Genomic DNA, 27,977 nt, shown 5'->3' with positions numbered 1-27,977 from the left:
TTTTTGCTATAAACAGTCAAGTAGGCGTGGTTACTAAATGACACCTTATCATTGGCCAATAGGTGCTCTTGGTGGGCGTGGTTATTGAAATACCGCAATTTTTCATTGGGTTTTGGGTCACATCGAAGTCGGTCACGAACTGCCCAGCAAAAAGTTGTGACTTTACTCAAAAATGTTTACTGCACCTCATAAAGCAAACAATTTGATGCTACGATGTGTTTGTTTGACGTAGGGTACGTATTCACGTTTGTCTTTGAAAGACTAAGTCAAAGATTAAAGAGCACTTCAAACGGTAAGGAAGAGTACGTCGTCTAAAAGCGCAATTGAAGCCAACCCCCCTTTTTCCTCTTGTTTTCAGGGACTCAAAGTACCACAATGCAATAGAAAAAATGTCATCTCCTTGGCTACGGCTTTAGTGGAGCTACGCCCCGGAGGAAAAGAAGACGGAGGAGGTTCGGCCCGTTTGAAAGGAGTCATTGTGGTGCGGCATGAGCGTTGTGTGAAGCTGCAGGGTGACCGTGTAAGTTTGGACCCCCGCTCCTCTTTCTTTCCTCCTCCTCCTTGACTATCTTCTCAGGAGAGGAGGGACTAGTTGAGCACACACACACGCGCCCCCTCACACACATCACCTCCTCGTCGGGACTACTCCGCGGCGTGGAAAGTAAGTGCAAAGCGTGAATCATGCCCCTCGTCATCCTCGCCGAGTGGAAGCGCGATCGAAATTGGGCGAGATTCGGATAACAGCGAGAGAAGTTTCCAGGTTTGTCTTACGACTACCACCAGCAGCACCTCCGCCGCCACTACCGGGAAAATGCGTCCTCCCCATGGGCTCGCCGCGCTCCGTTGCACTCCGCCTCACTCCTCACATGTGTTCGATATGTTGAAGAAGTGAGCACGGCAAGGAATAGAACTTTTTTTTTTTTTTTTTTTAAACACGTGTGGATACTTTTTTTTAGGTTGAACTAAAGTGGTCATTCCAAGTCAACATGGGGAACGCAGGGAGCATGGACCAGCACACGGATCTCAGGGGCCACAACATGCCCCTAAAACTACCCATGCCGGAACCTGGGGAACTGGAGGAAAGATTTGCTATCGTTTTGGTGAGTAGATTATTATTATTTTTTTAATTTAGGTTTGTTGTTTTTCAGTCCTGAGATGGGACAGCTGTGTGAGTTTGGGTTGGACCCTTGGTAGTCCTTTTGTTGTTCCCAGAGTTCCCAGAACCTGGTGGGAGCCCAACCTACTAAAGATTTCTGTCATGTTACTTCTGATTATTGGCTTTCTCAAACATTTTCAGCCTCAAATATAAATAATGTGATAATTGTACAAAAAGTCCATATGAAATTTACTCCGTAGTGGATCTAAAAGCGTGTTATGGGACCCAACCCTAAAAAGTGGAAAAACGTATTCGGAGCACCGATAACCCTTTGACAGAGGCAGTGAATTGTAAATGGTTTTCACAAAATATGAGAAAATACTTTAAAATGTTAATTACAACAAATTTATTTCTCACTTTGAGCGTTACAAAATCTCCTAAATTCAGCTCCTAATTTTATTTCAAAGCACCACTTAAAAGGCAATTTATGAAAGGAAATAGTAATTCAGAAAGGCTTTCTTTTAGGCTGTCTTCTCCAATTTTATGAGGTCAGTGGTCGGACCATCTGTCACCTTGTAATAAACATGCTGAGTATTGATCTTTCTCTACGGCAGTCTTGTGTTGTCTCCGCAAAACTTAGACACTAAACACAAAGTAGACTGGCATAAGCATTGTGCAATGACATAATACAAAACACATCGCTAAAAAGCTGCCTCGCCCTTTGAGAGAACTCTTGCTTCGTAGTTTTTAAGATAGAAAAGATTAAAACAGATTTGGCTGATGTAATCTTGCTCCGTTTCCATTTACAGAGAGATTCATTTAGCAATTGGGCAGATTGTTGCTCCCCGCTGGAGTTGCCATGTGGATGTAGCGCAAATTCCAGGAGTTGACATTGTGTTGTGCTTCGAACAGTATTGCTTTAGGTACCAAGAAATGATCAAATGGATCTTTTAGGGGGAGTGGTGGGCCATGTGACTTTTTAAATGATGTACACTGTTGTTGACTTAGTAAGAGAGACATGGCATTGTGCGTTTCCAAGACTTTGTAGGTAATATTTCCATCTTCACATCATAGTCTAGGAGATTATTTGATAGCCGATAAAGCCCCCAGAAGACTGAAAAGCGCTGTGGAGCAGCTGGGCTGAAATTTGAGCAGCGGTTCAGAAATATGGGTCAAACGTGATTGTCGCCCTCTCATTGCGCGCTCATAAACATTAGCGGCTCAGCGGCAAAAGGAATTTGGCTGGAGACGGCGGCGACTTCTTACGGCTCGTGCCATCGTAAAACAAAGTGAGATGAGGTCAAAATGTTGCCGCTCCATTCATGCGCGTTTTCAGGTTGGGGGTCGACGAGCCGGTAAGGAGATCAGGTCAGATCCCCGAGTGGGCTGTTTGGGTGGGACAGATGCTTCCTAGCTAAATCTTTAGCGTAAAACCAAAGAATTCATGTAGCCTCGTTGTTCTAATACCTTTTGAGAAGAGCGTATATCAGTCTCACAAAAGCGACGCCCAAAAACCTCAAGCGCTGCAACACACGCTCGATCGGGCCTCCGTTTCACAAGCCGCTCTTGATGGCATGGAAGCCCTCCAACATTAGCGGAATTTAGTGCCCTAATCGCAGGCTTTAAGCCTTACTTACTGTCATTGAAGCTCCAATCATGCGTTGCTAGCCTTGATTGCCTTTGTGATGACAATGGCTTCTTATCACCACCAACTGAAATCTAAATGGCTGATGATTAACCACGCTGGGCATCCCGACTCATTCATCACGGCGGCAATGACAAAACTTTGTACTCGAGACCTGTCATGACACAACGAGATGAAATCATTAGATGTAATTATGGAGCATTTTCTTTCATTTTTGAGTCAGTCATATCCGCACGTTATCTTTAGTAAACTACTATTGTCAACTATCAGTCATGAGTCAGTATTAAGTCATACGTGTGGTAACTGTGTCTATTTTGCAACCAATTTTTTTCATTGGTTGTATCTACCAAAAAGAGGCGTGTTTACCTGCCTAATAAATTAGCTAAACGGCTAATCCGTGTTTGAGAGAAGGGAAAGGATTTAGGTGGCGAGTGTGTACGTGTGAGGCTCACGTTCGAGAACTGGCCTTTGCAATTATTTTGAAAACGAGTCGGCGTCGCTGCTCGGATTAAAGACGACCGTCTGACTCAAATGATGCGTTGCTGTAAACAAAGCTTCAAAGTGGCGGTTACGTTTCTCGAGTGGATCACAATCATATTGAAGTACAAGCGGCAAATGAGCCACTTGTGTTGCCGAGGTGGAAATGTTTTGAGTTGTTTCGTGTCAACCTGCCATATGGAGACTTTGTCTGTTGCTGTACGGTAGTTGCATTTCAGAGTTAGTCTGACCAGATTACATCTAAGCTCATTTGCCGGCTCCTCCATCTGATGTTATTGGTGTCACATTGTAGCTAGTGCGCATCAGATGAATCACTCGAGGGCTTCCTCGCTCAGCTGACAGTGACAACCGGGCGTACGCATTTTTAGTCATTTTCAGAACACTTGCTAATGTGAAACAATGGAGGGAAAAAAGCACTCATGACCATTTTCTGTCTGCGTTTGGTTTCGGTGGGTGACTCATAGTCAAGACCAAAAGTATTTGGACAATTACAGAGACTGTCGACAAACATTCCGCTTTAATTGAAGAGAATTCGCAAAAATGTGACGCGTCCCTTTGGCCCCAATTAAAGAACGTTTGCTTTGGTTTCAACAAGTCAAGAGTTGCTCTGTATAGTTTATCACCAGTATATTATCGGCGGAATGGATTCTTTGCATCTCCCAAATGACTTTCCCGTTGGTTAAAGGTAGTGGTTCGGTACCCAGGAAGTGATTCATCTAGCCTTGCTTGTGTTGACTCTTCTTCATTAAAAAGCAGTACAAAGGGTATTGTCCAATGGGCATAGGGCGAACAGCGGCCTATACCCGTGCAGCAATGCCAGTGAACACTGGTGTTCTTTATTTTGCTGGGAATCCAGCACAGAGCCTGGCACAGGACCCAGAACCAGAGGCCACCCCATCCACTTGTGGATGATGGCGGACATGCGTTTGACCCGTAGGAAGCCGGCCAGCAATTAGCCATGAAATGTAAAAAATGAGCAGTTGATGCTGAGATTTTTCTTGAGGGGGGTGTGAGGTGATAATGTGCCACTCACATCCCCAGAGCGCAGCCCCAAGGCATCTTGTCTGGGCTCGGCTCAGCAGATTATGTAAGAACGGGTCTCTGGCTGTGTGCTGGGCCTCTCTGTATTGTTCTTCTCAGGTCAGTTTGAGGCTGTTTGCTTCTCATTCTGCTGCTTGGGTGGCAGACTATCGAGCAAAACTGATACTGAGATTAATACGTGAGTGATGAAGAATAATTTGGACCCGGCCAAGATTTGCTGGAACTCCCTCGACCCCGAAAATGACAATGGAGGAGTCTTAATTTTTTCAGAATTTCTTTTTCACATGGTCCTTCTATCACAATGTTGAATGAAATAAAATTTTGACAACTCAGCTAGTAGTTTTTTTTTTAATTTGTGACCGGTCCAGAAAATGTTGACGCTTCCATGCGCTCGACTCGGAACACATTCTGATGTCACGCTGACCAATTGGGTGGTGTGTTTTGGTACCACTGCCAATTTTATCTCATGACATTGGTGTTGTTGTTTTTCTCAGAAAACCTTGAGCTAGCTCCTCCGTCCATTCCTGTTTAGAAAACTCTATTACTGGAGAACAGCCGGATGTGTTCACTTAATTAGCTTCCATCGTGAGAACGAATGCGGATTTGCTCCGCCTCCACCGTTTGTGGTCTTTTTGATGACGTGTTGACAATTTGTGAGCATTTTGTGACCTTGTTTGATTGACCCACATTCAAAACAAACTTTTTTGTTGTTGCCTGTTGTTCAGTGGCAGCCTTTTGAAGTTGCTTCAGGCACAAAAGAAGCTAGCTTGCCAGAATTAACATCTGCAGTGCAGAATGGGAGGTCCGGTTGCATTTCAATGTACTTTTTGCCAGTGTTTGATACAGACTCCATCTTAGCTCCAGACAATACAACAGTCTGCTTTTTTGGGCTTGACCCCCCCCTACAGGAGACCTGTAAACCAATCCGCCACTCATGGAATAATGAGTACAGATTAAGTGATGACAAACTACCAATTGTACAAAACATGCAATACGATTAACAGCCCAAGCGCACAATTTTTCTTTTTCATAAATATCAGATGAAAATAGCCCAAAACACGTGACATGTTTTGTTTTACGAACCGAGAAATACCACAAATAGCTTTCCCCATAAGTAGGCCATCATACTCACAATCACAAGATCCATATTAGCTGCTTTTAGAAAAATATATACGTTGACATTTTTCTTGTGTTAATTTCTCACCACAGATAGTCTTGTTTTGGTGCGAGTAACAGAAAGTCGACCTTGTTCCCTGTCTGTCTCGCTGATAATGTTTCTATCACTTTGCTGTGAGACAAAGCAAATGTGGTGTGTGTGTATTTGTAGCAGATGACAACTGCCTGTTTATGCCCGTACAAATGACCTCGCCTAAGGACACATTGGCAGTGGCAGATGTCTTTAAGCAGGTTGTATTTGCGTCTCCTGTCCTCTTGTCTTCTTATGGTTGACATTTTTATCTTGGTCGGCACACTTTCGCAATCAAACATCTGGCCTGACCGGACGGACCTCCTCTGTGGTCAGCTGGTCATGTAACACTTGTTTTATTTGGACAGCTCTCCGACGCTGCTCCAAAGCAATTTCCATCTTTGCGTCGTTTTGGAAAGCAACCCACCCTTTCTGGATCGATGGGAGGGAACGTTTGTCGACTTGCGTCGTACTCCGTATTGTTGTCGAGGTTTGCGAAACCATCTGTTGTCCATATTCAATATTTGATTATTTAATGGCAAAGAGGAAGTTTTGAGTCCACCCACACACTGTATCAGTATTCTTAAGGCGCCACTAGCGATGATTTAATGACCTATTTGAACTAAAGTAAATAGTGAAATCAAATTCTAAAATGTTGTCCAATCTTGGTCTGAATGGAACGCCATTGGAATGCGCTCATGTGTTTGCTCGTAAAACATTCCGGGCAACAGCTTCACAAATATAAACAGAAGCGTCCCGAGGTAGGCGGCGACTGGGATGGGAGGGGGAGGCGGGGGTAGCGTAGGTGGTCCCGGGGGTTCTTGGGGATTACAAATATATAATCTGAGAACAGACGGGGGACACCTGTGGCCTCGAAGGATTACGGCGGCGTGGCGTGATGATAAACGGAGGGCCGCTTGCTTGGACTAGCTCGCGCCCAAGCGATGCTCCTTTCACTGCACTCGCTTTAATTGCTCTCAGACGTTTTTACACAAGCTTGTCACATGCTCGTGTGGTATATCCAAACTTGTTCTTCAAAATGAGTCAAGCATGCATTAAATGCTGAAAACAAAGCTCGATAATCATTTATGTGAGTGCCTTGGATTGGTTCACAGTTGAGTAATTTGAGCATATTTCTTTTGACACATGGTTTCTTGTCTTGTTGTGGCACGTCACCGTGTAAGATGATGAAATGATTGTTATGAACCGGCGGAGAATAGTCATCCGTCTCTGCATTTTTTTCTGCTCACTGCATCACATTTCATTTCAAGTCATGCAGATGTTGTAAATTGCAAATTTCTCTCTATTTCACAGGATTTTCGCCGTGACTTTTTTTTCCCTCCCCCTCATGGAGTAATGTGAGCCAGAAGGAAAGAATGAGTTAGGCAGAACGTCTAAAGTTTTGGGATCATTTTGCACTTAAGTGCTATTTTTGGACCGCGAGGTAGAACTGCCTTAGATAACAGAACTTCTTTGGTAAAGTAAAAAAAAAAAAGTTAGCTAATCCTAATTTGATGTAGCACAGTCACTGTTAGAACCATTTACACTTAGCTAATGCTAATTTGAGCAGCCACTGTTTGTTAGAACCATTTGCACTTTTAACCGCAACGAACGCCGAGTTACTAAAAAAAAAAAAAGCGTAAACTACGCAGTCGTATAAGAGTGAAGGATGTCCGTCATGTGGGCCGTGTTTTCCTTTTCTCTCCTTCTTTCAGCCAGCTGTGTTGGGAAGGTTGTGGCCCCGCAGAGCTCCTGGCAGATGGTGGGATTTCAACCGGCTGCCTATTTTTGGCCATTTTACGACTTGGGATTTTTTTAATGAGAGGATTCACGGATGCTAATTGGTTGTGTTTGTATCTGGAGTCTTAAAGCCCGAGGGCAAGATAAAGTATCTGCTTGTTGTTTATGACAGTCAAGCCTTGCTCTGCGATGAAGCTGTTGGCTTGTGACAACTCCTGCGACCTGCTCATGATAGACGGAAGGAGCCGCGGATCAAATTAGGGTCCAACAACCTTGGCAGCATTTTTCAGCACTTTCATGTCAGAAGTCTTCTGAATATTGCAAGAATAGCCGCGCCAAAGTAGAGACAGACAGTGAATAAATGAAGACCCGCAAGGCTTTCAACTTGCTTGGCTGCCATGGAAATCGGCTTGCGATGTGCACTTAACGCTAGTCGGGCGCTCCTACCTGGGCTTCGTCCAAAACACGGAAAAGGCCACAGTACAGAAAGTTTACTGTCAAACATTACAGTAACATGCGTTTGATTTTGGCACGGCTGACGCACATATGCCTGTTGTAAAATGAGTCCAGTCAAAGTGTCAAACTTTATTAGCGTTGTCTCCGGTGATAGATTATCTAGCCGTAACCCCAATGTGCAACCTCAAAGGTCAAAAGCACAAACATAATTCGCTGTGGTTTGGCCAAAACAAAAAACCCCTAAAAATCTGAAGTCTCAAAAGTTATTTTCTGTACATTGCAGTTAACAGAAAAGCGACACGTGTGTAAATTGACCAATCTGCATCATATCAGTGTCACGTCATTCAAAAAGAGGAAGTAAATAACCTTTAGCGAAAATGTGATCATTATGCTGCGCGTCTCCTCAAATTCACAAACATGGAGTACAGATGTGGGCCGGATGCCAGTGAAGTCTGCCGGAGTTCCCCTGTGTCGTCTTGATTTTTTTTATTATTACCGCTTTCAGGGAGTGTCTCATGTTTAGGGTCACTGCTTTGAGTTATGCTAGCTTGTGCACAGGCACGGTTATAATTTCAGCCAGCGGCATCTGTCAGATGCATGTGTTTTTTTTTTTGTATTATCAGCAGCACTTAGTTGAAGTCAATTCACACACTTTTGTTGGGTCTCGCCCCGGAAGATTACAAGCAGCTGCTGCGGGCGACGAGTTCTTATGGGATCGATTACATCTCGCTATAGGATGTAGCAGAAAAATGGACATCTGTTACTCGATCACTTATGATGGCGTCTTTTTTTGGACCGCGTGATATTTTTGGTGCTCCATCAGATACGCACGCAAATGAGTCAAACGTTTGTTTTCAGTTCACCTAAATGACTCCCGAACCTGCTAACTCAACTGTGACAATCCGTTTGGTTATGATTCACGGGGTCATGTCGTCACTTTGCAAAAATGTCACCTCTCAAATTCCTCAGCCAGGTCAACATTTACCAACAATTCAGAAAAAAAACTTTGATATTGCAAAATGATAAATTACAGATATGCAACACAGGCTGACAAATGCTGACTCAGCGCATTGCGCAAATTGGATTTATCAGTGACTTTTTTTTCTACTGTTCTCAAAATGGTGACACATTTCACCACCAAATTTTTACAAACATACTTTTTCAAACTTGAACTTCACACCAACACGTGACGAGTTTATACGTCCGTGGCAGTGAATGAGTTAATATGTTACGGGACATAAAGGCGGGACGAGGTAGATATCCGGCTGCTCCCCCCCAACCCGATTCCCAGCATTGAGTCCCGGCGGCAATCTGTAGCCTCGCCGCATCTCCTGAATACTAATCACATTTGCTGGTCGCTCCTGCAGGGGAGACTGAAATGAACTGAAACCTTTCTTTGTACCGACGCTCGCTGTTATTTTCAATCTTCTGCTCACTCGTATGAAGCTCTAAGCAGTCACAAGGGTTTTTGACAATTCGGTAATTGTGCGTCACATTATGTGTCATTATTCAATTACATGGCCGGTTTGTGTAGGCCAGACAAGAATACACAACGCTGACAAGTCAAACATTAGAAGAACTCCGAAGTCAGTTGGAAAGCGGTTAAGGCTCGCTCAGCACCTGACTCTGCATTATTCATTCATGAAAATAGACTTGAACGGAGTATTCATCATCTATCTTCCCCTTTTCTCCCCGGGAGAGCTCTGATGGAAAATCCATGGAAAGGAAAATGGAGAGTCAACACTGATAGATGAGTCGCGCCGGCCAATCAGGGCGGGGCGGAAAACATTTTCAAGAGGCAAAGCCAAGCCACTTTGATTTTATTGTCAGGTTTTGGACATAAAGGGGGGGAGTTTGCACTTTTAAAATCGCATGAAGCCTCACAGAATATTTACTGAGATCCAATCAAGTATTATGCCTGCTCCAAAGATGATGAAGTGATGTGATGACATTTCATCTCTTCTCTCTTTTTCAGAACTCGATGAATCTCCCGCCAGACAAAGCTCGCCTGTTGCGGCAGTATGACAACGAGAAGAAGTGGGAGCTCATCTGCGATCAGGTGCGTTAAAGGATTTTGTTGCTCACACCACCACAATATTAGGTACAGTACACCAACACCCAATCAAACGATTTGTCTTAAATTCCATCCTACATAACATTGCGTTTTATGACCAAATAGATTATTCACATTGATAATGTTTGTTGCTGGCATTTCAAAAATGTTTATTTCCCGCCCCCTTGAATTTTTTGGTAATTCAGCGCTGTCCTGCTTTGCGCCCAGTTAGTAAATCATTTTCCACATCTGTTTGCGTGACTAATGAAGTTTGTGCCTACACGCAAACCTTTGGCAAATCAGGCCCTAAGTCTTTCACGGTCCTGACACACTGGCCTGGCTTGGCATCAAGTGGCTTAAGTGGCTCAGCGGGGAGCTCACATCAGTTAGCCGGTTAAATAGCCCGGCCTGTTATTTGCGTCAGTGCTGCGTGTGGAAAATAACACGGGAGCGCACTGCGCTCTCACTTGTGCTCTCGATGCTCCACTCAGCCCGCTGTGACAAGGGTTTTCTGCCTTTGTGAGCAGAAGAGAAAATGGGATAAGAGATGAGGACCACCAGCCTCCCCGAGTGTATAGATAGCCACTGACCCTGAAGGGAACTGTGCTACAGATCCTACTGGGCGGCTTACAGCTAGTCAAAGATCCTCCTCTTCTTCTTTTTCTTTTTTTTGCTACTGTTACAGTCAGAGTTTAACAAGGTTACGTTTTTATGATCCGCAATGCAATTTTCAATTCTGAAGACTTAACCCAATAAGCCAACGTGAAGTGGGGCTGTTCCATGAATTTACGGCTAATTTAAAAAGTCTACACAAAAGTCTATTTTTTTGATAGAATAAAGTCAGAATTTTTCCCATCATTGATGTAACTTGATTATAAATATTTTGGTGGTTAATTATTTTATATGTCACAAAAAAAATTACATTTGAACAGTGTGTAGACTCTCCACTGTAAATACTCCAAAATTTACTTTTGCTACATCCGACTGAGTACTTTCTTGTGTCAAAGCTACAGGGTGTCTCTTTTAGTACCCATAGCAACACTGCCCGGGGGAGCCCAAGGAATGGAGTTGACAGGTTTTGACACTCTGAACAACAAACCCTGAAAATGTAGGCACAGCACATACATTTTGAAAGATCAAATAGTGCGACGACAAGGTTAAAAACAGCCACACTCTGAAGAGTAATCAATTGAGCCACCTCAGACCAAAATTTACATTGCCATTTATCCATAACCAACTATAAATGTTTAGTATTAAACATTTCATTTACCACACTGATTATGAATTTATTGTTTTTAAATGCAAGACAAATGGGAGCCGTGCGCGTTTAATTTTGTTTGTGATGACTGTGATGAAAATACAGATCCTGTACACTCTTCAGTGATTTTCAGGAAACAAAGTAGACCACAAGTGGCTAATAACGGTGATGATCCCGTTGATCTGAGTTAGCGCTAATCTTGTGCTATTTACATTGTCTAGCTAAATTTGGGCTTAACCTTGTCCAGCTTATCTACCTAGTGCAGTGCCTTTTGAGCATGACCGTGATTCTGGCCCAGTGTTATGACTTGATAATCTTCAAGGCTAGTTTCGCCATTAGCTGTTAGCTAGTAGTTTTGCTATTAGCTGTTAGCTAGTCTACAACCGCTAGGCGTGACATTCTCGCGCTGATGCAAAAGAATGGGGAAAACATGATCCATACTGATCCCAAGCGCCAGCAGACAGTTGCGCTCGCTAGCAGTTACAAATGCTCAGGAGACTCGTTTCAAGCGCAGCTATATTCTGGTCTGGGCCGGAAAGGAAATATTAGCCTGAGAACCACCATTACGCAAGTGAAAGCTGCGATTTTTTTTTTTCCAAGAAAAACAGCGTCACTCATTAATTAATATGTCAAGTTTTAATTAAACTTAGGGGTGCGAGAATGCTGCCTAGGGGGTGCGAGGATACCCTGGGGGAAATTTACAAATTTTCGGGGATAATGATTGAGTAACCGAAAAAAGTGAAAAATTCTGGAAATCAAGAAGTCATTGTGTTAATTGGCATTAGGGATAATGCTAATTAAGCCTTATAGCTGTAAAGTAAACCAATTATTATTATTATAATTATTTAGGGTTAGGGGTGCGAGAACTGGTTGGTGAATTGAATGGGGTGCGAACAAGGAAAAAGGTTAAGAACCACTGGTTTAAACATTGTGTCCGCTGAAGAATTAGCCGGCGCTTGGTTGGCTTCCACAACTGCTTATTTATTATACATTGCATTGGAGGGCTTTCTGGTAAAAACTTTTCTCGTCTGACTCTTTTGCTGTCTCTTTTTGTTGACAGGAACGATTCCAAGTGAAAAACCCACCACACACGTACATCCAAAAGCTGAGGAGTTATCTTGACCCGGCAGTCACGAGGAAGGTGAGACAGCCTTGCTACATAATAAGTTGTTGTCTCTGCTCTATGATGCCCTGTTCCACTGGCACAGCTTTTCCCTTCCCACTCAACTCGTCCTATCTCCTCCAGGATGTTCCTCCAGCTGAGCATAGATAGCACACAAAAGCTCCCATGGGAACTTTTCTCCATACAAAACAAATAACGGTGTTTCTCAGGGAACATAGCAGAAGAGGAGTTGTGTTAAATCTATACAACAGGGCATAAGGATTGAATAGAAAAACTCATTTACTGGATTGTACAGAAGTTATCGTTTTCCTAAATGGGCTCAAAAAATGCTTGGTTCTCATTAGCTTAGTCAGCAAACATTCTTTTGTAGATCCCAAACGGTTATGATGCTTCAGGCGTTTCGAAAGGCAAGCGTTGAAAAGTAGACACGGGGTCACGGGGGGCGTGGCCTTGTTGACTTTTGCGTGACATACAGTTTGTGGCGTCTTGACAAACCAGTTTTGGGGTTTATATTAGCACGTGTCGTTTTGTTTACACAATTGAGCACCGCGTGTTTTTGTCCCTCGGTCAAGAACCCAAAGGACACACGGCTGTTAATTTGGAGACTAAATTGAGCATTGCCGAGGAGAGAGAGACGGTCGAGGAAAGGCGACATGCGAGCGGGGAAAAACAAGGGAGGAAGACAAAAAGAGAGAAAGAGTTATGGGGCTTCTTTCTACATTCCTGCGCCGTCCCCCTTTTTCTTGAAACTCAAACAATTGCCACATTGTGCGGCGGCGGCGAGAGAGCTGGAGGTCATTGCCTGAGCTTTCTGTATAGGCAGGCAGGATCCGGTGCATTCCTGGCCGCAGCTCCCAGCCAATGGGCGCCCAAGGAGCTTGAGCTCCCATCCAACCAGTCCTCAAGAATGCATCAGCCATTGATATGTTTCCAACATCTCCAAATTCTCCCCTTGTACACTTTCGCTGCTCTTCTCCTTCCCTCTGGTCCTCCTCTGGCTCGCAGCTGGTTGTACTTATGTGGAGTGCGCGGTGGTTGCCTGGAGAGGAGGGAGGGGGGGGGCTGCATCTGGGAGCCTGCACAGTACCCCAAAATATGCTTTCCGCACAAAAGGGCTCCTCCCTAATAAAAAAAACTGTTTCTCATCTGCTCATGTGCTAAACGCACCGCCCAAGCCTGAAGACTCAGGGTGGGAACAGCTACAAGAAAACACGTTTAGCCTTAATGTTTTCACCCCCCCCCCCCCCCCCGCCCAAACATTGAATTGGTTTGTATTTGTTGAATAGTCACAAGATAGCAAATATTGATTCTAATAACTGAACCTAGTTTGTAAAACAAGCTGTTAATTTGCCCAGTTGGAAATGCTAAGTTGACGTTTATGACAAAAAATTATATTTCATAATTGTAATGTAACTTCTTAAAGCGTCTCAAATTAGAAAACTTAATTATAATGTGAACTATTTCAAGACATTACCGTAGCACTTTTTCCCCTTTTCCCCTTTCCGAGGCGCTCCTGATTAGCAATGTCTTCGTCTGCCCTCCTCTGCCTTCTCCACCGCTCATTATTTAACGACAGTTTCTTCTTCTAGTTGTGTAACAGTCTAAGGGCCCTGCTTTTCATTCATCATTCATGTCGCAGCATTTCTTTTTAGCCAGCCTTTTACGACAGCGTTTGTCCGCCCTGCTCGCTTTTGAACCAATTTGGTTAGTAAATGTCATCAAGATGCCAAACGGCACTTAACAAGATCACATGCGAGATCTTCAGAGTTTCCACTGAGTCAGCTCTCCGTTTCGTTTACTGCTCAGCGGTTACTGGCGGCTTAGTGTGTGTGTGTGGCGAACCCAATCTCTGTGCCTGCTGCTATCCTCCTTCCAAAATCTAGCTAGCCACAAACATCCCCTGCGCTATGAATTGATTTACCGACCTGGTTGGCTTTATCAAATATTAACTCATCCTTCTTGTTCCTTAGAAATTCCGCCGAAGAGTTCAGGAGTCCACCCAAGTCCTGAGGGAACTGGAAATTTCATTGCGGACCAATCATATAGGGTGAGTCAGCGCACGACGGCTGACACCACATTGGAAAAACAAGTTGTCTCATATCATATTCTGACTTGAACGTTACATAACAGCCCAACTGATGTGTATCTGACTTGCTAGCAAGACATGCTAGCTGTTGTGACTGCTTGTAAACATTTCAAAGCAGCGTCATACGTACCTCCAAAATGGAAGCATACACTCCAGACCTCTGAATAAACCTTTGGGAATCACGTCTGGCTGTCAATATTTAGTCCAGGAATTGTTTACACAGATTAATTGAATTGTCCAAGACCTTATGCCAGTAAACTAGATTACATCAGTAATCGTCTTAATCTAGACAATGGAGCATTAGCATAATAGGAATGGGGCAGAAGTGGTGGGGGCGCGAGGGGGCAAGATGTCACCCTCTCAGACAGTGAATAATTACAGCGTGTGTTCAGAGGTGAAATGTACCAAGCGTAGAATGGCGGAGTTGCGTGGTGCTCACCAACATGTGGTCAATGGAAGGATTGTGACTTGTCCCTGTGGTAATGATTACCATGTGGCACAACATGACTACACCTCCTGGGGCTTTTTTTTTTTTCTCCAGCAACCCTACCAGGCACCACTTGACTGGTCCCCATCCCCAGTGTCCACACAGTAACGACACAGGGGGCTCATAAGGACATTTAGGGAGCATGCTTGGGCGCCATTATGTTTATACCCTGCAAATTTCTCTCATTACAAAACAATTGGGCCTGTCAGAGGAACACCCTCAGAGGTCTGGACTAAATAAAGGTTCTCTGTCTTTCAATATGGTGGCAAAGTGTCTTATACTTGACTGCGTCCTATTAAAGGTAATTTAAAAGGAAATCGCTTTTAAAAATTTTTTTGCTGCTGTTTGCAGGTGGGTGAGAGAGTTCCTCAACGAAGAAAACAAAGGCCTGGACGTGCTGGTGGAATATCTGTCTTTTGCTCAGTACGCTGTCACGTAAGTCACTTCCAGCGTATTCACTCGTCCAATGTGCAAAAAAAGTGACAAGAAGACAATGCTGCCATTCTGCAGAGTCGCTGATGCGTCCGCCCCCAACACACACACAGCGCACACACACACAGCACACGCTCGCTGCACGCTTGCTCCAAAAGTCACTCGGGCCCTTTAGCTTCTTTTCCAAAGATTGATGGCGAGATTATTAGTCAGTCACAAGGTCCCTTGTTCTAAGAAGGCTGCACTTAAGTGATTAATTCAAGCAGCCCACTCCACCATATGTTATTATACGACGTCCACATTTTGTTTACCCCGAGCTGGCACCGCAGTAGAATGAAAAGCCCAAATACCAACAGTCGTAACTCACTCTGCCAGTTCTTTTTGCCAACAAAGTCGGGAATGCTGTTGATGAAATGCTGATGTGTTAAAAAAAATAATATTTGGTGTCATTGTTACGCTGACACGCTAAGCAATGAGCTGACTTAAGCAGTGTAATAAATATTCAGCTGCCTTAATGTCACATTTGTGTCCACGCTGCGACAGGTTCGATGGCGAGTCTGTGGAAAACGGCTCAGAGGCCCTGCTGGACAAGTCCAAACCTTGGAGCCGCTCCATTGAAGATCTGCACGGAGGCAGCGTGCTGTCATCGCCCCTCAGCGGGAACGGCATCACCCGGGCGGGGCGCCACTCAACGTTACGGTACCTTCTGTTTTTTTTTTATTCTTCGCCATGTGGTCTCAAAGTGCCTCTAAATGCCTTAAGATACGTTTAATTACTAACATTGATTTTGCTCGTGACAGAATAAATAGTTTTTTGGGGGGGGTTGCACCAAATCATACAATTTAAGTCTGGAAGCTTTGGCGGTAGGTAATGATAAGATCACGCTAGTATATTTTCTAATCCGTCCTGTCATTCCATTGATGTTTCGACATGCACATTGACTCGTGTGACCTCTAATCCTTCTGTTTGAAGGGGTTAACGTGAACACCTTCCGCACAAAGACTTCCATTGAGCCAGACAAACACATGATCCCATGAACCATTTTTAGCCAAATCACACTGTTTGGACATATTTTTATTCCCTTGCTATTTCTTGAAAAGAACCACATTTAAAAAAAAACAAAACAGCTAATGACTCTCTCAATGAGGTTGAATGTCTTCTGTTGTGTCCTCCTTAGTCTTCTCTTGTGTCTGCCCGTCTTCGACAGCAGGCAGGTCAAAACGTCGGCGTAGCCCAAACCTCCCCCGCTGCATCCAAAGACACGCTCAAATACACACAAGCCCCCGGCTTGGCTCATTGTTCTCGAACTGCCCCGCTTGCGTTGTCTGTGTCGGGGATGTGAATTATTTGTACTGCCGTCCTCTCCTCCTGCGCTCTCAAATAGCTTTTTCTGCCGCTATTGTTCCTGCCTCCCGTGCCTGTGCGCTTCCCCGAATGCCATCCGGCGCAGTTTCCATGCAAAAGGCCCTTGTAGGAGCTGAGCACTAGACGCAAACAACACTCTTGTTCTATATGGAATGTAAAAAATGTCCCAAAGAATGCTACAAGTAATTGTTTTTGTTTCACACTGCTACCCCGAAGGTCACCCAGCTCACTCAACTGTCCAAAGTGTTCACAAATAAGACGGTAGGTTCTGCCTCGAGCTAGCTCGCTAGTTAGCTAGCTATACGAGCACTGTAGTATGTAGAAGTGTAGAATTTTTTAGTTTGTGAGATCAGGTTACCACCCGCATGTAGCATCCTTTAGAATTCCCTGATCAAATAATTTCTCTTCCTCGCTATCAAGGATTTTCCTGGTGCTGTCGCTGGAGATTTGAAATCTTCACGTTAGATAAAAACACCTCGAGCCAATTTTTTTTCTTGAGTTGTGAGCAAATAGCAAGAGTCCCAATATTTTTGTCTACATGGTTTATACATGCAGAAATGTAGCCCCATTTGAGCTTTTCACAATGATCACATTCCACTTGAATCGCTTGTATAAAGTTTGGGTGGTTTCCGACAAGTCCAAGCGAGTTGATGCTTTTCCTCTTACACAACAATCCTCGATCATGATTGTGATTTTGAGATGAAAATATTGTGTCTCACGTGAGTGGTCACGCCCCCTGCTGACATGAACTGGCGCAACTTGTCTTTAAGAGCCCGAAGATACATTTTCCGGGTTTGTTATGGAACCTTGCGACTTCCCAGTCTGAAAATAAACACCGTTGTCCTCGGCGGCCTGTCTCGCAAAGCTGCTTTGCCGTTTAACTTTTACGGCGAGCGCCGGACTGGGAGAAAGGACCTGTTTTGTCTGCATGCAAATTACCCCGGCGCCGTTGTGTTTTTGATATTGCCGTGAAAGACATTAAATTAAAGCGTTAAAAGAGCATCAAGTGGGCCCCCGGCTAGGCTGTAGTTTATACGGCTTTTGTGTTAGTCCTGTTAGGTGGGCCATAACTGAGGGGGGTCCGGTTTTCTGGTCCTTTTTTTTTTTTTTTTTTCCCGCCATTCCATCAACTTCTCAACACTTTCAGATGCAACACGTTGCCCAGCCGGAGGACGCTGAAGAACTCCAGGCTGGTCTGCAAGAAAGACGACGTCCACGTCTGCATCATGTGCCTGCGTGCTATCATGAACTACCAGGTCAGAAGCCATAAGTCAAAAAAAACAAAACAATTCTGGAGCAGTTGGTAATGTTTTTGTTTTCTTTTACAGTATGGCTTCAACATGGTCATGTCCCACTTAAATGCTGTGAATGAAATTGCACTAAGTCTCAACAATAAAAACCCAAGGTAAGCCGCTTCTTAATGTTGACCTGTGGGATTAAATCATTTGCCCTCATTAGAGGATGTGAAACCCGCTCGTATCCACTTTCACATCATTTCTCATCCAGACACACGCAGATTCAAAATATTTCCTGTCAACTAACCCTGCCTCAACCCGCCGTGTCGTTTAGCCCCAAAGGCGAGGCCCCGCAACGTGTAAACAGATTTATGACAAACCGACTTGCTGATTTTGGTTCCCACACTTTTTTTGCTCCATGAGACTTTTAGTGGAGATTTTTGTTTGCAAAGATCATTTTGGTTTGTAACTAATCCAAAGATTTTGGGTCATCAGCACAATCAAATTATTTAAATTAGTCTCTGTGACCAAAAATATTTTTATATAGAAAATGTTAGAATTTTTCTTTTTTCAACAGAACCAAAGCTTTGGTGTTGGAGCTCCTGGCGGCCGTTTGTCTCGTAAGGGGAGGCCACGAAATCATCCTGTCCGCGTTTGACAACTTCAAGGAGGTAGGAGCAGACGGTGACTCAGCTCGTAGCAATGCGCGCAGGAAACGCGCTATTTGTCAACATCTCACAGACCCCCGTTTAGCCGCCGTTCACGAGAAGGGACCCCGGCAGTAAAATGGCTTTGGCACACGCTCAAAAGGCCGACTAGCAGAGAAGCAGATGTGAGCGACAGCCTTGATGAATAAGCTTTCAGGCTTCTGGCACAAAAAAAAAAGGACGGAGCGAGACGACGTTTGTCGCATGCGTCAGGCGAACACGAGTTCAGTGCGGTCGATGCAAAATTTAATCCTGAATGAAAAATTGAGCGTCACACTGCGGCTCCCCAGCCAGCATAAGTGGCAGAATAAGCAGGGGCTCATCTCATGAGAGACGCAAGGCGAGAATAATGAGGGCTTTCTCGCAGTCTGCTCAAAGGAACACTTTGAATTTTTCAACTTGTTATTGAAAGGGGCCTCCTAAAAGCATAGCGGTGTTACACTGACTTTTATAGCCCGTCTCGGGATTTAAAAGAAATATATATAGATATTATTTGATGTCTGCTACTTACTGCATGTTCGATTTTTTTGTTTTTGTTTATATCGAAGTCCACCACTGACCTCCAGATGAACTGTAGACTTCTCTCTTGGCATTTCTTCTTCCAAAATTTTCAGAAGTCACTTTACATCTGAAGAAAGTTGTGGCATTATTTTCTAAGCATTCCATTTGTGCTTTCTCTTTTCCATACCAGCTTTTCGAATTATTTGTCTAAAGTCATTCATGGCATGCGTTCCCTCCGTCACACGAAGATGGATGCGGCGTCCGCTTTTACCACCGTGGCCAGCCGGACGTTAGTGATTGAGACAATGATTTGTTTTGCAGGTTTGTATGGAGGAGCAGCGGTTTGAAAAGCTAATGGAGTATTTCAAGAACGAAGACAACAACATCGATTTCATGGTATTTTCCCCTCCCCCCACCCACGCACACACGGTTTCAATCAAACTACTGAACGCAATCCCTCGGCGTCCTCAATCAGGAGGTAAACCGCATGCAGTTTGCAGATCCTTTCGTGATTTGGTTTTTTTTTGCTGTGAGGATTATCGCGTCCTCTACATATATGATTTAGCAAGCCGTCCAATATCAATGATAAGCTATGATAAATAGATTGTATCGCACACGCGGCTTTTAGGCCTAGTTAGCGGATCGGAATAAAAGAATAGCTCGGGCCCCTTTAAGCGCCTTCATTCATGGCAACTGTTTTCGGAAAGTGCTTGAAAGGATCAGTGAGAGAAAAGCAGCAGATGTGCTTGAATGTGTGAGTCTAGCCACCGCGCTTAAGTAAACAGACCGAGCTGATTGGCACCTTTTTGGCACAGTTACGCTCTTGCTAGTGTGTGTGTGTGTGTGTGTTTGTGTGTGTGTGTGTGTGTGTGTGTATATATATTTTTATCCATTCATATTGACTTTTTTCTTTTCTTGCTCCTTAGGTGGCCTGCATGCAGTTCATCAACATTGTGGTGCACTCGGTGGAAGACATGAACTTCCGGGTTCATCTGCAGTACGACTTCACCAAGCTGTCTTTGGATGAATTCTTAGAGGTGAGTTGAAACAACAACGCAGCTGTGAATGCATTTTTTTTTTGAGGCACAACGTTGGCATGGCTGCACCTTGGAGACCTCGCAGACTCTGCTAATAACGTCTTCTCTGGCAAACCTCGTCCATCTTGTAGAAAGTCAAGCACACAGAGAGCGATAAGCTGCAGGTTCAAATCCAGGCCTACTTGGACAACGTGTTTGATGTGGGTGCTCTCCTGGAGGATGCAGAGACCAAAAACGCCGCCCTGGAGCGCGTGGAGGAACTGGAAGAGAACATGTCGCATGTGAGGGACCTCGTGCGCTCATCGTGTTCCCGCCAATCGATAGAAAAACGCCTGACGTCTTTGTGCCAATTTTTCTTCCTCCAGTTGACAGAGAAGCTGCTGGATGCAGAGAATGAAGCCATGGCCAAGATTGTGGAGCTGGAGAAGCAGCTCATGCAGACAAATAAGGATCTGGAAGGCATGAAGGTCTGCCGATGGACTTAGAAAATTGGCTGGAGTCAATTCTAGATCCAGAATCTTCTACCGCATTCATACAGGAAGCCTACAAAGACAGCAGCGGGAAGCTGCATTCGCTGCGGCAGATCTTGAAAGAGAAAGACGAGGCCATCCAGCGGCAGAGTCACCTGGAGAAGAAGATCCACGAGCTGGAGAAGCAGGGCACCATCCGGATCCACAAACGAGGGAACGGCGACTTCTGCATCGTTACGGCCTCCGGCGCGGAAGGCAGCGCCGCGGGCGGAAACGGCGTCGGCAATCCGACCCATGTGGGAGGCGATGTGGCTCCTCCGCCAGAGAACGGCTCAGGTAGACAAACATCGTGAGATAACGAGCTTGATCTCGCCTCTGTATATTTAGCCGCTTCTCGTTTTCTCGTTCCAGTTCCCAACGGCCCGACGTTGAGCCCTCCTGCGCCGGCTCCTCCGCCGCCACCACCTCCTCCTCCGCCGCCACCTCCGCCCGCTCCCCCACTTCCACTTTGTGCCTCGTCAGGCCTGTCACCTCCCCCGCCGCCCCCGCCACCTCCTGCCGCTCCTCCGCTGCCCGGCTGCGGGACCCCCACTGTTATTATCAACTCGGGTTTGGCCGGTAAGCTTCCTCAAGTGGATGGAGATACATCAAATGTCTCAGAAGAAATGTTTTATTTTTTTTCTCTGTTTTCTTCTCAACTTCTTCTCAATGTTATCTTTGCATTTTCTTTTTCTGCCAACCAGAAGGACCCATCAAACTTTTTTGTAGGTTTCTTTCTCTGCTTATTTTTTCAAAGCCCTTGTTTCTCCTTCTTGCCCACATGCTTTGAAATTGGTAATTTCTTGGACTTTCCAGAAATTTCTGTTGGCTAAGAACCCACGTGTATCAACATTTATGGAAATTTGAGCAAATTGAGGCGCAATTTCTCGGTCTTATCACCCCAATACGATTTCATGTCAAAACTAAGAAAATACCAAGTTTCAAATGATCTGCATGTTGGTGGAGTTGTGTTTCTGTGTCAGTAGCATGCTCCCTTCCACACACTCACCTGATATGTAAAGCAGATGATAGAAAGCTTTCTCCTCATCTATCTGCTCATCAGTGCCACTTAAATTAAAGGTCAGCATTGACTCCGAGTCAATAAACAGGCAGAATGATTTTGATATATGGAGTGAAGAAACATCCAAGAGTTGGCCACTGAGCATGTTCACTCCCCGATTCATCGAGCCTGTCCCCAACTGGCCTGCACGCGCGTGTGAGCAGACTCATTTGCGATTCTCACTTGACTCCTTGTGTCCTGTCCAGCGGTTAAGATCAAGAAGCCCATCAAAACCAAGTTCCGCATGCCCGTCTTCAACTGGGTGGCCCTGAAACCCAACCAGATCAACGGGACCGTCTTCAACGAGATCGACGACGAGAGGATACTCGAGGTGAGCGTGAACCCGGGACCTCCCCTCCCTACCTCCCTCCCTCCTCTTCTAAATGTGTCAGTGGGCCTCCCAGGACCTGAACGTGGATGAGTTTGAGGAGATGTTCAAGACCAAAGCCCAAGGCCAGGCGGTGGAGCTGACCATGAGCAAGCAGGTGATCCAGAAGGGACCCAACAAGGTGACGCTGTTGGACTCCAACAGAGCAAAGAACTTGGCCATCACGCTGAGGAAAGTGGGCAAGGCACCTGAGGAGATATCCAAGGCCATTCAGATGTGAGTCGAAAGTAGATTCTTCTTAAGCTCTGGTGGCCAACTCCCGTCTTGTGCCTTTCAGGTTCGACCTGCGCACTCTGCCTGTGGACTTTGTGGAGTGCCTGATGCGCTTCCAGCCCACGGAGAACGAGGTCAAGTCGTTGCGTCAGTTCGAGAAGGAGCGCAAGCCGCTGGAGAGCCTGACGGATGAGGACCGCTTCATGATGCAGTTCAGCAAGATCGAGCGGCTCATGCAGAAGATGACCATCATGGCCTTCATCGGCAACTTTGTCGAGAGCATCCAGATGCTCACGCCGGTTGGTAGTGTTTTTTTATTTTATTTTATTTTTTTCCCACCTGGCCTGAATTTCACCTTCTGCTTCCTCACAGCAACTTCATGCAGTCATTGCAGCATCGGTGTCCATCAAGTCATCGCAGAAGCTGAAGAAAATTCTAGAGGCACGTGAGCTGTGGCTGATATAATCTTGCCTTGTTCTCCACTGTGCCCGGACTGCATTTGACAATTGGTGCCACTTTCTTCTCCCCTGCAGATTATTTTAGCGCTGGGAAACTACATGAACAGCAGCAAAAGAGGAGCAGTGTACGGGTTCAAGCTGCAAAGTTTGGACCTGGTCAGTTTCAGCCCGGCTTCATTCTGACGACGCGGGCCACATCTATTATAACTGTTTCCTTTGGCTTTGCAGCTGCTCGACACCAAATCGACGGACCGCAAGATCACGCTGTTGCACTACATCGCTAACGTGGTGAAGGAGAAATACACGCAGGTTTCCTGCTTCTACAACGAGCTGCACTATGTGGAGAAAGCAGCAGCAGGTGGGTGAGCGAGCCAGCTTGTGGGGAATCCCACCGACATCTCCTACGCTCTGCAGTGTCGCTGGACAACGTCCTCCTGGACGTGAAGGAGCTTCAGAGAGGCATGGAGCTGACCAAGAGGGAGTACAGCATCCACGGCCACAACACCATGCTCAAGGACTTCATCGCGCACAACGAGAGCAAGCTGAAGAAGCTGCAGGACGACGCCAAGATCGCGCAGGTGAGACGAGCGCACGCGCGCGGTAAACTCGAGCTGTCGCCGACGCCCTCGTGTTTGTTTCCAGGACGCCTTTGACGAAGCCGTCAAGTTCTACGGCGAGAGTTCCAAAACCACGCCTCCCTCCGTCTTCTTCCCCGTCTTTGTTCGCTTTGTCAAGGCCTACAGGGTGAGCATCTTCCATCCATCTTATGAACGCGCCGGAGTTCTCGTGATTTACTTGTACCCTCACGGGAATCTCCTCAGCAAGCCGAAGAGGACAACGAGCAAAGGAAGAGGCAACAGCAGCTTCTGATGGAAAGACTTTTGGAACAAGAGGCCCTGAGGCAGGAAGAGCAGAAGGTAAGTCCTGCTGATGAGTTGTGGACCAGCCACCTGCTGCTTCTGCTTAAATGCTCTGATGAGTACGTGTGTGTTGTCCTCAGTCTCCATCCCATAAGAACAAAAGGCAACAGCAGGAGCTGATCCAGGAACTGCGGAAGAAGCAAGTCAAAGACAGCCGCCATGTCTACGAAGGCAAAGACGGCGCCATCGAGGACATCATCACGGGTAATCGCAGCCGACCGCACCTTGCTCGCTCGTCGTTGTCGCGCATACGTGTGCTTTTGCTCACAACCTGCATGAAGGGCCTCTTTGGTAAAAAGCTTCCAAAGCAGCTATCAGATGTTTCATCGTGAACGGAGCTAAACTAATCCAGTAACACGCTGAAGTGTCGTCGATGTTGTCGCTGAGCTACTTTGCCATTGCTTCGTAACACGTGGCCGACGCTGTGACTAACTCTGAGCAAATGAATCATTATCGAGGAAAAAATACTGAGTTCATGCGGTGAGTTTGTGTACCTAATATTGTGGCCGCTGACTAGACATGCACTGGTAAAACTTGTTGTAATGTTGATGTGAGGATAATGATGACGCTGTAGCAATTTAGCAGCAGCATTAACTGGCCGCCTAATGCTGAACGCTGGCTCCAGTTTGGGGATGATTTCATCCTTTGCTGATGTTTGCTCATGTACAAAGAATTGCGTGATATTAAGCGACGACTACATGTGTATTGTTTTGCCACCATTTTGTGGCATCTTTTTTTAAACCTGACATTGCGTCTGTCACCATAAAAAAAAATAGCGCCGGTTCTCGTTTACAAACTCAGCAATGGATGAAATGATTTCCCCCCGTGTCAATGCTTTGTGCTAACAATGTCAAGCTGCTGTAGAAATCTGCTTCTCTTCTATTGTGTCTTTGTCTTGCCTTGTCCTGTTTGTCTGTTTTGTGGTCGTCGTGGACGCAGTGTTGAAGACGGTGCCCTTTACCGCCCGCACCGCCAAGCGCGGCTCTCGGTTCTTCTGCGAGCCCGCCCTCAATGAGGAGTACCATTACTGAGCTTGTAGAACTCTCTGGCACAAAAACGACAAGGTTGCCGGAACGCTCCCCTTCTCCCCTTTGCTCCTCTCACAACCTTGCACGCTGACTAACTTTCACATGGTGACGCCCGTGTGCGTGTGTCTTTTGGGGTGTGTGGCTACTGTGTCCTGATCACAAGGTGTTGGTGAAGGTCCACCCCAGCATGACGTCATGAATCCCCTTCTAATTTCCACCATTTCATCATTCCCCAACAGAGTTCATTTGAATCAACATCTAAATTACAGCTAGCTCAATGCTGCCCTCTAGTGGCCGCAGATGGAAATGTACCACATAGTCACCATACATTAGTATTTTGCTCTATTTTTAGTGAATAATAATTATAACTGTATTCAACAAATACAGTATAATCTTCTATTTAGGTGAAAAACACCCAAAATAGATTTTCAACATCTCGAAATATTTTTTCTAATTATGATAATTGTCACTAATAAATTATTTAGAAAAAAAAGATCTGTCCACATTTTGCCCATCGCATGCGAGAATTTTATTTTTCCTACATTGTGTGTTCATGAGCTACTTACCTAGAAATGATGCATGCAATTATTTTCCAGTGATGTTTTGTTTTGCCTAATGCATGAACTTTAACAATGTTTTTTTAATGGTGTGTATTTTGCTGGCAGCCTCTCTGCAAAGATATTGGGAAAAAAAATGCAGCAAAACAAAAGCGTGCGGAGCTTCTCCACCATCTTTAAATGACCAGTTAGCATCCTCCTGCTTTATTTTTTGCACGCTTTAGCTTTCGCTGCCGCGCCGAGGTGCATTTTGGTAACCTCCCGTTTTGTTTTCTCTTTGTCCAGCCCTAAAGAGGAGTAACATTACTAAATTTCCCAATGTCTACTCGAGGCTCAGGAAGTCGTCGGGTAGCTCCAAGCTAGTGGTGGATGTGTCCCAAACCTGGCAAGGAATCTCTTTGTTTACCTCCAAGTTTTTCACGCGCACTGCTTGCTTGCCGCCCACCAAAGAAACGCTTGTGCTTCTATATATGCAACTTTGTCCTCAAAGTTCTGTACAAACTCGTTCATTGTAACCTGGAAAGCACGTATTTTTAGTGAGGACGCCCTCTAGGTACTCTTAGAGATGCGATAAAAGAGGAGGATGCATCTTAAAAAGTCATTTTTGCTGCGCTGTAGTCTCACGCATAACAAGTAGACAAATGCTGCCGGCTGCCTAGTGCTGCTTTGACGAACAGACAGACGGACAGACAGAAAGAAATGAGAGAGCAAATTAAGAGGCAGATGGACAGACAGACGGATCTAACAATAAATGGAAAGATTCGACTAACAGACAGGTACTTAGACGGGCAGACAGATAGGCTGCCAGCACTGCCATCTCACTAAAACTGTGATTCAAGCGCCCCCTGCTGGCCGACTGACAGTCTCTTCTGTTTTCCTCGGCGTGCTCTTCGCAGATCTTCGCAATCAGCCTTACAGGCGAGCGGACGCCGTGCGCCGCAGCGTCCGGAGGCGCTTCGACGACCAGAATCTGCGACCGCTCAACAACGGTGAGGTGGTTGTGTGATCGACGGACGGACAGATGGATGGACAAGGGGGGGACAGCAGCAAGTGTTAAGGTTAACAAGGACGAGGTATGGACATGAAAGCCTAATTCAACGCATCAGAAAGATTTCAAAAAAGTGCTCCAACGGCTTCATGAGCCGTTAGAGCATTTATTTGCTCGCCAAATGATGATGATGATGAATGTTTATGATGATAGCCATTGTGAGGACAGCAGAGGGACAGACGCAATGTTGCAAGCAGGTTGGATTGGGATTAAGTTGAGAACATGAAACGAAAGTGAACAAATGGCAATCTGTTCGAGACTGTTTATGTATGTGTGTATATACACATAGATATGTCTTCAGGATATATATATATATATATATATAATGAATATGTATGAAGGACCTGGACTGCTCATAGAAACAAAAAGTGCCTAAACTTTAATTCAGGTGTGTTTTGCATTGAAGCAATTCCAATCGAAAAGCGTGGACAGGGAAGAAGTGCAGCACGAGAGCGAACTAGCTTCAGTTTTGTCGGTTCGGTACCGAAATTCAGTGGCCAAATATTTCCGGTGGCTTGAACACCTGAAGAATGGTCAACACTTGGGCGGGAATTTTCAAGTGCAACATTTAGCAGAGAAAATGCCCATTTTTCAATGGAATACTGCCCAAATCTTGACACTTAAAAGAAAATATTTTTGCCCATTTTAAGCTACACAAATTAATTTTAAAAATGTGTTTTTTAGGTGTCTGAAATATTTAAGATGAAATATTTAATAAGAATTTTTTCAACATTTTTAAAATGAGCAGAAATTAATAGACATTTTTAAGAAGAATACTGATTCAAATCAATGTGTAGTTCCACTCCTAGGGGGCAGTCCCCTGTCTGAAACTCGTGCCGTTATTTAGGTTGGGTGCCAGTACATCTGAATGTTTTAAGCGTGCAATAGTAGACGTTTGATGGCTGTTTGGACGTCGATGGACGTCGATGACAAAATGGCTTTAGCGCTCTCTAGTTCCCAATGGCTAACTCGTTCTCCAATCTAGGCCATTATACCAATTTGTTTTCCAAGCAATCAAAGTGAAATGAATGATTATATAAAAAAAAGCTTTGGAAAATAATGTCCACAACATGACAATTTAGTCGCGTTTTGTACAAAAAAAAGTGAAGCATTGCCAAAAAAAATACAATTTTGAATTTTATTCTCCTGTAAATTTATTACCTCAAATTACTTTCTAATACAATTGTTGCTTCCCTGCGCTCACTGACTTTGGTTTTGTAATATGATTCGAAAATTGAAATTTTTCTCAAATAAAATCTCATGTATTCATGAGTGCTTTACTTTTTTAGTACAATGTTCCACTAAATTCTTGTTGCATGATATTCAGTCATATCAAGCTTGATTGTTCCTGCCAAGTTTAGAGCCTGATGTCAACTGGATATGATTTTCATTTTGTAAACATGTACGCATCATTCCTAAGACTGCATCTATCAAATGTTCATTCTATGACCACTGAAGTTAGTCATCTCATACCTGGAAAGAAAAGGCAAGAAAATGTTTCCTAACTGTACAGTTTTTGCTACCAACGGTTTTGTTTTGTACTGAAGTCACATGACTAGATGATTATTAATATTGTATATAATGTTGAAACCTTTGCCTTGTGTTCTACAACTTGAATGTTCTTTTGTAACTTATAGTTTGATTTTGTGTGTATATTTAAAGCCAAATGCAGCCAGGAACGACCGAGTATGCTAATGACTCGATTTCTGAGGGCAACTTTATGGTGGGGATAACCTACTTAACCCCCCCCCCCCCCCCAACCACCACCACCACCACCACCACACACACACACACACACACACACACACACACACACACACACACACACACACACACACACACACACACAC

General features: G+C 44.9%; 1 protein-coding gene across 7 annotated transcripts; it reads left to right on the top strand.

Annotated features, from left to right (window-relative positions):
- The first annotated feature begins 380 nt into the window (after positions 1-380).
- On the top strand, positions 381-27,046 carry fmnl2a (formin-like 2a). 7 transcript variants are annotated; one of them, XM_037239034.1, is made up of 29 exons: positions 568-760; positions 957-1,100; positions 9,638-9,721; positions 12,034-12,114; positions 14,067-14,143; positions 15,021-15,104; positions 15,645-15,800; positions 17,614-17,722; positions 17,795-17,871; positions 18,279-18,372; positions 19,231-19,305; positions 19,836-19,946; positions 20,078-20,227; positions 20,312-20,413; positions 20,485-20,752; positions 20,828-21,034; positions 21,160-21,180; positions 21,722-21,846; positions 21,920-22,119; positions 22,181-22,415; positions 22,489-22,557; positions 22,650-22,730; positions 22,803-22,932; positions 22,989-23,152; positions 23,217-23,318; positions 23,396-23,491; positions 23,575-23,698; positions 25,365-25,464; positions 25,976-27,046. In XM_037239034.1, coding segments are annotated over exons 2-29 (3,237 nt in total). In that variant the 5' UTR covers positions 568-760; positions 957-986; the 3' UTR covers positions 25,977-27,046. The 7 variants fall into 7 exon arrangements, with proteins under 7 accessions (XP_037094928.1, XP_037094929.1, XP_037094931.1 ...); XM_037239036.1 differs by lacking the exon at positions 25,365-25,464 and adding an exon at positions 24,434-24,558; XM_037239033.1 differs by lacking the exons at positions 568-760; positions 25,365-25,464 and adding an exon at positions 381-520 and having other exon boundaries at positions 25,976-26,085.
- The last annotated feature ends 931 nt before the right edge of the window (positions 27,047-27,977 follow it).

This window comes from Syngnathus acus, chromosome 21 (genome assembly GCF_901709675.1).
Source record: "Syngnathus acus chromosome 21, fSynAcu1.2, whole genome shotgun sequence".
NCBI lineage: Eukaryota > Metazoa > Chordata > Actinopteri > Syngnathiformes > Syngnathidae > Syngnathus > Syngnathus acus.
This window is presented reverse-complemented; position numbering and strand designations above follow the sequence as displayed.

Coding starts and splice junctions, on each gene's coding strand:
- fmnl2a (XM_037239032.1), top strand. CDS start 987: ATGGGGAACGCAGGGAGCATGGACCAGCACACGGATCTCAGGGGCCAC. Junction 21,035..21,159: donor TATCAACTCGGGTTTGGCCG/GTAAGCTTCCTC, acceptor TCTGCCAACCAG/AAGGACCCATCAAACTTTTT. Junction 22,933..22,988: donor TGTGGAGAAAGCAGCAGCAG/GTGGGTGAGCGA, acceptor TACGCTCTGCAG/TGTCGCTGGACAACGTCCTC.